Source organism: Aegilops tauschii, chromosome 3 (genome assembly GCF_002575655.3).
Source record: "Aegilops tauschii subsp. strangulata cultivar AL8/78 chromosome 3, Aet v6.0, whole genome shotgun sequence".
Lineage (NCBI taxonomy): Eukaryota > Viridiplantae > Streptophyta > Magnoliopsida > Poales > Poaceae > Aegilops > Aegilops tauschii.
In genome coordinates, this window is record NC_053037.3 from 379,821,997 (window position 1) to 379,834,292 (window position 12,296).

The 12,296-nt window shown below is 47.2% G+C and overlaps 1 protein-coding gene across 2 annotated transcripts in view; it reads left to right on the plus strand.

Moving 5' to 3' along the window:
* Positions 1–2,927: 2,927 nt before the first annotated feature.
* The window catches only part of LOC109760356 (glutamate synthase 1 [NADH], chloroplastic), an 11,153-nt gene continuing 1,784 nt past the window's right edge, over positions 2,928–12,296 (plus strand). The window contains exons 1-20 of one of the 2 annotated variants that reach the window (XM_020319186.4): positions 2,960–3,191; positions 3,443–3,534; positions 3,770–4,129; positions 4,219–4,338; positions 4,421–4,534; positions 4,625–4,777; positions 4,852–4,952; positions 5,181–5,277; positions 5,721–5,830; positions 5,920–6,023; positions 6,121–6,300; positions 6,380–6,723; positions 6,834–6,898; positions 6,978–7,447; positions 7,765–8,619; positions 9,307–9,461; positions 9,579–9,740; positions 9,993–11,522; positions 11,691–11,909; positions 12,044–12,296. The exon at positions 12,044–12,296 is cut by the window's right edge and continues 22 nt beyond it. In XM_020319186.4, the coding sequence (XP_020174775.1) occupies positions 3,791–4,129; positions 4,219–4,338; positions 4,421–4,534; positions 4,625–4,777; positions 4,852–4,952; positions 5,181–5,277; positions 5,721–5,830; positions 5,920–6,023; positions 6,121–6,300; positions 6,380–6,723; positions 6,834–6,898; positions 6,978–7,447; positions 7,765–8,619; positions 9,307–9,461; positions 9,579–9,740; positions 9,993–11,522; positions 11,691–11,909; positions 12,044–12,296 (5,371 nt within the window). In that variant the 5' untranslated portion in view covers positions 2,960–3,191; positions 3,443–3,534; positions 3,770–3,790. Of the gene's footprint in view, positions 3,192–3,442; positions 3,535–3,769; positions 4,130–4,218; positions 4,339–4,420; positions 4,535–4,624; positions 4,778–4,851; positions 4,953–5,180; positions 5,278–5,720; positions 5,831–5,919; positions 6,024–6,120; positions 6,301–6,379; positions 6,724–6,833; positions 6,899–6,977; positions 7,448–7,764; positions 8,620–9,306; positions 9,462–9,578; positions 9,741–9,992; positions 11,523–11,690; positions 11,910–12,043 lie in introns of both variants that reach the window. The other variant, XM_020319185.4, reaches the window with a different exon arrangement.

A 12,296-nucleotide genomic window follows, 5' to 3' on the forward strand; every position in this document is an offset into this window, starting at 1 on the left:
CGGGCTGCCTCCTCCGCCCGCATCCGGGCCGCGACCGCCCTCACCACCTCGTACTTCCTATGGTCATTGATCTCTTTCTTCTTATCTACAAGCCACTTCTTCGCATGCTCACCCAAGAGGGTCTCGTCCGCCAACATGATCCTCACATCTCCTGCGTCCCATGCGAGTTGCAACCTGTCCTTCTCAAGCTCTATGTCGCCAAATGTCTTGGCCTTCTCGAGCTCCCATTTGATCGCCGCTTGTTGCTTCTCTAACTCAATCTTCTCCCTCTCAATTTCTAGCTTCTTCTCCGCCTTCTTTCGGTCCCACTCCATCCTTTCCTTTTGCGTATCCAACATGAGCTTGTACCTCTCCTCCTTGTTCTCCCTCACCGAAAAAATGCTCGTCCATGTCGACGACATTTTGGTAGCCGCAGCATCACGGGCAACACGTGCCTTCTCCCACTTGTTTCCCATGACTTGGCGCACTCCTTTGGCACAGTGGCTTTTCCATCCGTCACGACCACATCGTCCGACCCAATTGATTGGTTCGAGCTTGAGCCATCATTCCTCTTCTTGCCGGACTTGAGGTTGGCCACAAGTTGGTTCACTTCGGCTTGCCATTCAACATGTCCCAACAATGGCTAAACGCAAATGGCTCCTTCTCCACCTCGTGATACAAAGTGGCCGCCACCGCCTTCTAGCAAACAACATATGTATGAGCACGAGAATTCAAACACAAGAAGCATATGCAACGGACGACAAGATGAGGCAATCGAGCTTACATGAGTTGCGACTTTCATCCCACTTTGAGGGCGTTTGGTCACTTGTGAGTAGTAGCCGACATACTTGTTCACTTCCCCTTGAATGACCCCCCAACGATGTTGGAGAGATGCCACATTGTGGGTGGTCACGATAGGATGCGGCTCCACATACTCCCTTTGCTCATGATACTCCTTCCAAATCTTCGTCCAATAGGTGTTCCCCTTTTGATCGGTGTCGTATAATGGATCCATCGTTGTGGCCAACCAAGCTTTGACCAACAAGATATCCTCAAATCTTGAGATTGCCAGACCTCTTGCCTTCAGCGTCTTGGTCTTCTTCTTCTTGCTCGGATTGGGATCAGATGTTGTCCCAACTTCAAATGCGGTGGTGGCCTCCAATTCATACTCCATTTCGATCGGATCTTCATTTTCATTGATCATGTTCGACAAGAACGCCTCCTACATGATTATGATTTGCAAGCATTTATCATGAGTGAAATGAACTAGTGGTCTATGCCAAAATATGATCGGACAAGAACAAAGAAAATGCACCGACTCTTGTTCGGTCATTCCGTCGAACATGTCGAGGGCAGCCCGTGCACTGCCGGAGCCCGTGGTGATCTGCCCGCCGAACGAGCTGCGGCGAGCCACACACGTGGGCCGCCGACTTCTGCGTGGGTGGAAAGCTGTCTGGAATGGCCCAGCCGGCGGTCGAATCATCCTCCCAAGGAGGGCGGACGACGTAATCCACGTAGGCGCCCGGAGGGAAGGAGTGCGGGGATCCGGGCGCGACGGAGGAGACAGCTGCTCCACCACGTCCAAACCTCCCCGCGCCACCGCCGCCGCTTCCCCTCTGTCGCTGCCGGCATCGCCGCAACTTGCGGGCGACGTTCTCCGCCTTGCAAGTCGGAACCGACGAATTGATGCCACCGACGGACAAGGCGGACCGCGTCTCCGTCGCGACCGTGTGGGTCCGGCTGGACGACATCTCCGGCGGTGGATCGGGACCGGAGGTGAGGATTGGGAGCAAGGGTGGAGGACGACGAGAATCCGGGCACGAGAAAGGTTGGAGGATGGCGGGAGGAAGACGAAGAGTTTGATGGATTTGGTGCAATTTAGCGTGGGGACGGGCTGTCGGGTCCAACGTGGCGGGCTTGCCCGGACGCGCTCTGGCACCCACATATCCGCACCATATTTGGGCTGAATATGTATGGTGCCGGTGAGCCCAATCGTATTTGAAAGGTCCAGTTATAGATGCTCTTAATCATCATTAACGCAGCACCACCAAGATCCAAAAATGATGTGCACGTAGCGTGTTTCCGAGAATCCATCGTGGCAATGGACACGTGCAGAAGAAGCTTTCCCCAGAAAGCACCTACCTCGGCCGACACGTGGGCCCAGCCTGCTTTGCAAGGCCGCCCCCTCGACGAGGTAGGCGTAGTTGCATCGGGCCAATTAAAACGCCACGAGACGACCGGATCTGGAATTTCTTTTCATTCCTACAGATGCAGAGGTGGGGTAGAAATTGAAATCCACCCATCAATCAGAGATTAAATTAGCAGATAAAGGCAGTAGATAAATACCGTAATAATAAGATAAGAAAAGAGAGAAACCGGGTACTACTAACCGCCAAAGCGGCTGTGGCTCTCCGCGTGAGCGGCTGCGGCTGCCGCGGCCGGGCCGTCCGATCAGCGGCCGGACGTGGTCCCCACGCGCCACGGGCGGCTGCCCGCGGCGCGGCCGCAGGTCGCGGTCGCGGCTGATCTGGCCACGGGCCCGAACCCGCCCGTTTGGACTGGAGCTACGCCAACGAGGACTAGGAGGAAGCACGAACCAACTCCTCTCCGCTTTCTTAAAAAAAAAATTGGTGTCCAAAGAGATTCTTCCTCACGAGTCCTCGGGGATCAAGGGAGTCACACGACGGCCTCGCCAAAAGGCCGCAGCCCACACGTGACCCGGAATTCTTGCTGTGCCCGGGGGCGGATACGCAAATACGGGAGATACCGTCGGTTGGCAACGACCTGCAACATAAGAGTAGGGGGAGGAGGCAGAAAACAATTGCTAAAACGAGATTTGGAGGGGCAACACAAACACAGGGGCCGGAAATATAGTGGGTGTGTGGGGACGAGGGAGGGGTTGGCAGGCACGGCGGGCGAGCGAGCTCCGCCTTCGCTCTATAAATGCAGGGCCGCGCATCGCCTTAAACGCCCCAAGACTCGGAGGAGAGGTCAGGGAGAGAGGAGGGAGGCGAGAGAGGCGGCGCGTTCCCAATCCGCACGCACGTACGAGTCCGCTCGCCCTCCCCCGTCGCTACCCGCCGGCCACCCGGCGAGGGACACGAGACCCGCGGCAGGCGGCGGCACTTGCGAGATCGCGCGCATCGGTCCCATCATCGTCCCCAGCCAGGCAAGGCAAGGGCAGGCGGCTGAGAGCGCTATAAGACCGAGAGGTACCCGTCCGTCCTGCGTCCCTCCCAGCTCTTGCCACGACGAGAATCCGTAGGTGGCGTCGTGGATAGATAGATAGATGGAAACATAGAGAGAGAGAGAGAGAGCAACTAGGTTGGCTCTGCCCGCGCGCGTGTGCGTAGTAGGTGGCGGCCGTTTCCGCTTAGTTTTATTATTCGATCTGCCGCTGGTGTTTCGATTCTGCGCCAGCCCGCGCGCGCGTGTGGTTTCTGAATCTTCCTCTCGTGTCCAGGAGGCGGCGGCGGAATCTCTCTGCGCCGCCGTGCGGCGGTTGGTAGATCTGTTCGTCTCTGGCCGGCCCCCGTCGCTGAGGCGTCTGGTCTGGTGATTATTTTTACCCTCTCTGTTCCATCGCGCCCAGCGTGGCGCAGGCTGTTTGCTTCTCTTTGCCTTTGGTCGCGACATGTGGGGAAGGGGACAACTTTCAGCTTTATGTTGTTGATTTTCTCTTGTTGTTTATTTCCACTGTTTTTCGGTTTGCTCCTTCGTAGTAAGAGATTGGTTTATGCGCGCCCTCTAATCCTCGTCGCATGGTTTATTGTTGCATTACATGTGATAGACTGAGGCGTGGGGTGCAGCCATGCCGACGGCGCAGGGGATTGGTTTGAAGCACGCGACGCCGACGGGCGTCGGCCGCAGGGCCCGGCGCAGCCACGCCGCGTCCGCGCATGGCCGCTCCGCGAGGCAGGCGCACGGTGCCATGTCTCTGGAGGGCGGCGGGTTCCTCGGCGGCGCGCACCGCATCGAGGAACGCGTCGCGCCATGCCCGCCTCGGGCCGCGGCGCGTGACGCAGAGTCGATACGGCCCATGTCTCTGCTACCCGAGAGCAGCATTGGGCTCTACAACCCGGCGTTCGAGCGTGACTCGTGCGGCGTTGGTTTCGTCGCCGAGCTGTCGGGCGTTGACAACCGGGCGACCGTGAGTTCTTTGCACCAAGGACACCGCTGCAGCTTCTCTCTTCCATCTACAGGGTTGAGATATTGATTTGGCTGTGATTTACTTTACAGGTCGTCGATGCCATTCAGATGCTTGAAAGAATGGCACACCGAGGTGCCTGCGGCTGTGAGAAAAACACTGGTGATGGTGCCGGCATTCTCGTTGCTCTACCACACAACTTCTTCCGAGAGGTGAATCAATGAAAATTGCAAGCAAACTCAGTTTTCCTTGACAGAGTTATTCATCTTGGGTGTCGCTCTGCTATTGCCGCAGGTGACAAAGGATGCCGGTTTCGAGTTACCGCCACCAGGTGAGTATGCTGTTGGAATGGTCTTCCTGCCAACCGATGAGAAGCGCCGCGAGAGGAGCAAAACTGAGTTTACAAAGGTTGGTTGGTTGGTGTATAGACAATTAGACAGCGTGCGAGGCGAGTCTGCGATGGTAAGCTTATGTGTTGGATTTTTTTTATTCATGCAGGTCGCTGAGTCGCTAGGACATTCGATACTTGGGTGGCGCCAGGTTCCCACTGACAATTCAGACTTGGGCCAAGCTGCGCTCGACACTGAACCAGCGATTGAACAGGTTTTCCTCACAAAGAGTTCAAAATCGAAGGCCGACTTCGAACAGCAGGTTCTCCATGAGTTTAATTTTCTCTCAACACATGTAATGAGCTTTCCTCTCAACTAACCCATCAATTATCACAGTTGTTTATCCTGAGGAGGCTCTCAATTGTATCTATCCGGGCCGCGCTGAATCTTAAGCGTGGAGGAGAGAGAGATTTCTACATGTGCTCTCTATCTTCAAGGTCCTTAACTTCTTCTGAATTGCATTTTCACTACAAACTGATGAGGTTGAGATCAGGAAGCCCAATTAAGGTCCTGGCTGTAATGGAATATTAACAACACAAAAATTGATAGGAAAAACAATCCTAGACTATCTCTTAAACTTTAGAAATCTGTAATGTAAGGACATCCCATTTTTACTGTATTCATGTGAGTAATTATTGTTAAATCTTCTTATTGTGGTTTTCCAGGACCATTGTCTACAAGGGCCAGCTTATGCCGTCTCAGCTTCAGGGGTACTACTATGCGGACATAGGTCATGAAAACTTCTCCAGTTATATGGCTCTGGTAAATACGAAACCTTGATACTCTTACAACAAAAGTCATGGTCGTAGTCAGCGGATGGGAATCAATAATAGCAAGCCAGTTGTAAGATCAAGACTCGCTCCTGTGCAGACATCAAATTTGAGCTGTCTATTCATATGCTATTTCAGTCCTGCTTCGTGATGCCTTTAAGTGAAGTACTAGAAACTTCTCTTAGTTGATACCCGATAACCATGTTGCAGAGTCCAGCTGCAGTTCTGCTATGGCCGACTGCTTGCCGACTCTTCAGGATGTGACCGAAGAAATTGTGTTTGGTTTGAGGTAGCTTAGGGCTCCCAACTGTTTTGCATGAAATTATACGCAGCTGATGTATTTTTACAAAATTCGTTCTTCACAAGGAAGTTTTGTTCTGAATACCTGCAAAAGATGATTATAATATGATTTCTAAAAGTCATATCTTGAAACAGGTTCACTCAAGGTTCTCCACCAACACCTTCCCCAGCTGGGACCGTGCACAGCCAATGCGTGTCTTAGGCCACAATGGAGAGATCAATACTCTTAAAGGGAACAAAAACTGGTAATATTATTGTCAAATCTTTTCCTCTTTGCTTTAACCATTTCTTGGCAGATGCAATTATCTCAATATGCACGTTGTATATATGGCAGGATGAAAGCTCGTGAGGGTCTCTTGGAGTGTGAGAAGCTTGGCCTATCACAGGATGAAATGTCAAAAATTCTTCCAATAGTGGATGCCACTTCTTCAGATTCAGGTCCGCAGTCTAATATGCAGCATGAATTCCACTTGGCAAATAAAAATTCATCTCGGTTTTGTGAGTTACTAAGTGTGAAAAAACATGTGAATTCTAGGTGCATTTGATGGTGTTCTCGAGCTCCTTATCCGTGGTGGAAGAAGCCTGCCAGAAGCTGTGATGATGATGATCCCTGAGGCGTGGCAGAATGATGTAAACATGGAACCTGATAAGAAAGCTCTGTACGAGTTCTTGTCAGCCCTTATGGAGCCTTGGGATGGACCTGCTCTCATATCTTGTAAAAAACTTAAACCCGTTTCTTTTTTCTGATCATACTTCTAACTGATTACTTAAGCTAACATGGGTACAACCTGTAGTTACCGATGGCCGCTACCTTGGAGCTACCCTGGATCGCAATGGCCTTAGGCCTGGTCGATTTTATGTGACCCACAGTGGACGTGTGGTCATGGGTAGTGAAGTTGGTGTTGTGGATATTCCTGCCCAAGATGTGTTGAGAAAGGGTCGGCTTAACCCTGGAATGATGTTACTCGTTGACTTCGACAACCATACTGTAGTAGATGATGAAGCACTCAAGGCACAGTACTCTAAAGCTCACCCGTATGGAGAATGGCTCAAACGACAAAAGATGTACCTCAAAGACATTGTAGAATCTGTCCCAGAAACTGACAGAGTTGCTCCAAGCATTTCTGGTTCTATTACGGTAAGTACTTACGTGGTCCAACTTCCTCATTCACTGGGTAGTTTGGTGACGAAAATTGGTAAACCATAAGTAACATGGTGATTTTAATATTCTTTTACAATTTGGTGTAGCAAACAAATGAGAACAAGGAATGTGTAGGCATCAATGCAATTGTGACTCCACTAAAGGCGTTTGGGTAAGCAAGGATTAAACATTGTCAACTATCACTCATGTTTCAGTTTCTGCTGGCTAATGATCCAACCGATTAACTACAGGTACACATTGGAAGCCCTAGAAATGTTGCTGCTGCCAATGGCTAAAGATGGAGTGGAAGCTCTTGGATCAATGGGAAATGATGCACCCCTAGCAGTGATGTCAAACAGAGAGAAGCTGACTTTTGAGTACTTCAAGCAGATGTTTGCACAAGTAACAAACCCTCCAATCGATCCAATTAGGGAGAAGATTGTTACATCTATGGAATGTATGATTGGGCCAGAAGGAGATTTGCTGGAAATAACCGAAAAGCAATGCAACCGCCTTGCACTTAAAGGTCCTTTGGTGTCAATGGATGAAATGGAATCTATCAAGAAGATGAACTACCGTGGTTGGCGCAGCAAGGTGCTCGACATAACTTATCTGAAGAATTCTGCAAGGAAGGGCTTGGAAGAAACTTTGGATAGAATTTGTGCTGAAGCCCGGGAAGCTATACGTGAGGGATACAAAATTTTAGTTCTTTCAGACAGAGGTCAGTGACTTATTCACTTTATACTTGCATCCCATTGTTTGATGGTACAAATTACTCATAAGTTGACAAAAAATTCTAGCAGATGGGTCAGGTGTGCACAATTTATTATCGTTAGCTTCCAGCAAACATATCACATCACCATATATTAACTTAAATATGATCATAATTTTCTTTGATAGTCAATTGTTTCCAGTGTAATGTGTTGTATGAAGGACATGCTTACTTTGTCACCTTGGACATAATTGGAATGTATATTAAGTTTATTATGCAACTCAATATCTTCCAATACTGAAATTTGTTGTATTTTCTTGATTCAGGATTTTCTTCAGACCGTGTTGCTGTCAGTTCCCTCTTAGCAGTTGGAGCAGTACATCAACACCTTGTTGCAAATCTTGAGAGGACACGCGTAGGATTATTGGTTGAGTCTGCTGAACCTCGTGAAGTGCACCATTTCTGTACACTCGTTGGATTTGGTGCAGATGCTATATGCCCTTATTTGGCCATTGAAGCAATTTGGTGCTTGCAGACTGATGGGAAGATTCCTCCTACCGACTCAAAGGAGGAACTTGTTGAAAAATATTTTTATGCTTCCATCTATGGAATGATGAAGGTTCTTGCAAAGATGGGAATATCCACCCTTGCATCTTACAAAGGGGCACAGATTTTTGAAGCTCTTGGACTTTCTTCTGAAGTGATTCACAAGTGTTTTGAAGGCACTCCTAGCAGAATTGAGGGTGCAACGTTCGAAATGCTTGCACGTGATGCTCTCCGTCTTCACGAGTTGGCATTCCCATCAAGAACACCTCCGCCTGGCAGTGCAGATGCAAAAGCCCTTCCCAATCCAGGGGATTACCACTGGAGGAAAAATGGTGAAGTCCACCTAAATGATCCTCTTGCAATGGCAAAATTACAAGAAGCAGCTAAAGTAAACAGCCGGGAAGCATACAAAGAATATTCTAAGCGAATTCAAGAGCTTAACAAGGCGTGCAATCTGCGTGGTATGCTGAAATTTATAGATAGCACTAGCAAGATTTCTTTGGATGAGGTTGAACCTGCAAGTGAGATAGTGAAACGCTTTTGTACTGGGGCAATGAGTTATGGATCTATTTCGTTGGAGGCACATACTGCCCTTGCTGTGGCCATGAACAAACTGGGAGGCAAATCTAACACAGGTATTTCATGCATATGTGACATTTTTTACCCTTTCGCTGGTTGTTACCCTTCTGATGAAATCATGTATAGTAGCTTTACTTGCACATCAACTCTTAGAGCCTTGTTGCATAACATATTTTTCTTATTTTTGCTGCAGTAGTGTAGTGTCTATGTTTCTACTGTTTAAATATGCCCTCGAAGTTGGTACTTTATACATGACCATGTCTAGAAATGCACTACTTATTTTGATGCTATCACATGAAAACTATACTCTCATAGCAGTACAAGTATTTATCTTCCTGTTGATGTTGAATGCACTTCTGTGAAAACTATACTCTCATAGTAGTGTCTATGTTTCTACAAATATTTATCACATGAAAACTATACTCACATAAAACCATTTCATCTTCCTGTTGATGTTGAATGCACTTCTGTGAACAAATTATCCCAGTTCATAGCAAGAGTTAACTTCTAAGCTTTTATCTATCTGTTGATGTTGAATGCACTTCTGGTAGCAAATTATCCTAATTCCTAGCAAGATTTAACTTCTGCTTGCGTAGAAACCCAGACAGCTTGCACGCATTATTCTTCTTTGGACTGTTTGTATTATAGATATTTTCTGCCCACACAGTTAATATTATATTGCCAAATCTTTGTATTTATTTTCACTCCTAAACTAAACTCATTTTACCCATCTGCTAATTTAGGGGAGGGAGGGGAGCAGCCTTCTCGTATGGAGCCTCTTCCTGATGGTTCGATGAATCCAAAACGAAGTGCAATCAAGCAAGTTGCCAGTGGACGATTTGGAGTTTCCAGCTATTATCTGACTAATGCAGATGAGCTGCAGATAAAAATGGCTCAGGTACTTGACAATGCTGTGCATTGCGCAATCACTGGAATGATCTCAGTTTATAGAAAGCAACTGTATTCAACGTCATGTGGTTGGCATTTATTCTTTTTTTGTATCGTATATGTATAGGGTGCTAAGCCTGGTGAAGGTGGTGAGCTACCAGGTCACAAGGTTATCGGTGACATTGCAGTTACCAGACATTCTACAGCTGGTGTTGGGCTTATTAGTCCACCTCCTCACCATGATATATATTCTATCGAGGATCTTGCACAGCTTATCCATGACCTTAAGGTACATTACCTGATGCTCTTCTATAGCCAAGGCATCTGCCTATTTATGTATGGTTGTTAGTTGCTACTTCTAGATTATATTGGTTATCTAAACGCTGTGATGGTCTAACCCTCCTGAGAAGCTAGAATCACTTGCTAAACTGGTACAATTGATCCTGCACATATACTTGTGTCTCCATTTGGGAGTTTACCCTCCTTTTTGAAAAACTCATTTTGCAAATGTTACCTGCTGATGCCTGTCTTCTCTCTGTAGAATTCAAATCCTCAAGCTCGAATCAGCGTGAAGCTAGTGTCTGAGGCTGGTGTCGGAGTTGTAGCTAGCGGTGTTGTAAAAGGACACGCAGACCATGTTCTTATTTCTGGCCATGACGGTGGCACCGGTGCATCAAGATGGACAGGTATCAAGAATGCTGGACTTCCATGGGAACTAGGATTGGCCGAGACACATCAAACTTTAGTGGCAAATGGGCTTCGTGGTCGAGCTGTCCTACAAACAGATGGCCAGTTAAAAACTGGTAGAGATGTTGCTGTGGCGTGCTTACTTGGTGCAGAGGAATTTGGTTTCAGCACTGCTCCACTGATCACACTTGGCTGCATTATGATGCGGAAGTGCCATACCAATACTTGCCCTGTTGGTATAGCCACTCAAGATCCAGTGCTCCGAGAAAAATTTGCTGGAGAACCAGAGCATGTCATTAACTTTTTCTTCATGCTTGCTGAGGAGCTAAGAGAAATTATGGCTCAGCTTGGCCTCCGTACAATTAATGAAATGGTTGGACGCTCTGATATGCTTGAAGTTGATCCAGAAGTAGTTAAGAGCAATGAGAAACTTGAAAATATTGATCTCTCATTGATCTTAAAACCAGCTGCAGAGATTCGTCCTGGGGCCGCTCAGTACTGTGTTGAAAAGCAAGACCATGGCCTTGACATGGCTTTGGATAACAAACTTATAGCTTTATCAAGGCCTGCACTTGAAAAGGAAGTTCGTGTTTTCGTTGAGACTCCAATCAAGAACACTAATCGGGCAGTAGGCACTACACTTAGCCATGAAGTCACAAAACGTTATCACATGAAGGGATTAGATCCTGGAACCATTCATGTGAAACTCACTGGAAGTGCTGGTCAGAGTTTTGGTGCTTTTCTCTGTCCTGGAATAACCCTTGAGCTTGAAGGAGACAGCAATGATTACGTTGGCAAAGGATTATCTGGTGGAAAGATTGTTGTGTACCCACCCAGGAACAGTACATTTAGTGCAGAAGACAATATTGTCATTGGTAATGTGGCCCTGTATGGTGCTACCAAGGGAGAAGCATACTTCAATGGAATGGCAGCAGAAAGGTTTTGTGTTCGTAATTCTGGTGCTCGAACAGTGGTTGAAGGAATTGGTGATCATGGATGCGAGTACATGACAGGGGGTACTGTAGTCATCCTTGGTAAAACAGGAAGGAATTTTGCTGCTGGGATGAGTGGAGGCATCGCTTATGTTTATGATGTTGATGGGACATTCAGTGCCCGCTGTAACAATGAGTTGGTTGATCTATATCATGTGGAGGAAGAGGATGATGTAACCACTTTGAAAATGATGATAGAGCAACATCGACTTCACACAGAGAGCGTCCTGGCCAAAGACATACTCTCTAAATTCGACACTCTTCTTCCAAAATTTGTAAAAGTATATCCAAGGGATTATAAGAGGGTTCTAGAAGAAATGAAGGCAGAAAAAGCTGCAGCTAGGCCTACAAAGGAACCTAAGGTGGCAAATGGTGTTTCTGTGACAACTAAGGTAATATATGATTTAAGTAATAATTCTTCTGCATACCTTTTTAATTTGAATTTATAGTAGAGATGGTGTTCTCCATTTAAGTTTATCCATCAGAAATTGCAATGATGCACATTGCCACTACTGTGTGAACTTCTATTTTTGCCTAAGTAGATTAACTTTGATCTACAGAAAATACAAACAGAGAAGTCATCCAGCCGACCAACACGTGTTGCCAACGCCAAAAAGTACCGGGGTTTTGTAACATATGAGCGAGAGGGTGTTTCTTACCGTGATCCAAATGAGCGTGTTAAAGATTGGAACGAGGTTGCCATTGAATCAGTTCCAGGGCCACTGTTAAACACACAGTCTGCTCGTTGTATGGATTGTGGCACTCCTTTCTGTCATCAGGTGAAGCTGAGTTTATCTTTTCTATTTAACATTGATGATTGTAGTTGGATTTATTGTGGGGTTAAGGATTGATATGTTTAGTCATTGACTACATATGACATCGAGATGCTAAGATTTCATGATTATTTGTACAGGAAAGCTCAGGTGCTGGCTGTCCTCTTGGAAATAAGATCCCAGAGTTCAATGAATTAGTTCACCAGAATAGATGGCGTGAAGCATTGGATCGCCTACTAGAGACAAACAACTTCCCTGAATTTACTGGACGTGTGTGCCCTGCTCCTTGTGAGGGGTCTTGTGTTCTTGGCATTATTGAGAACCCAGTATCAATCAAAAGCATAGAATGCTCGATTATAGACAAAGGTTTTGAGGAGGGATGGATGGTACCAC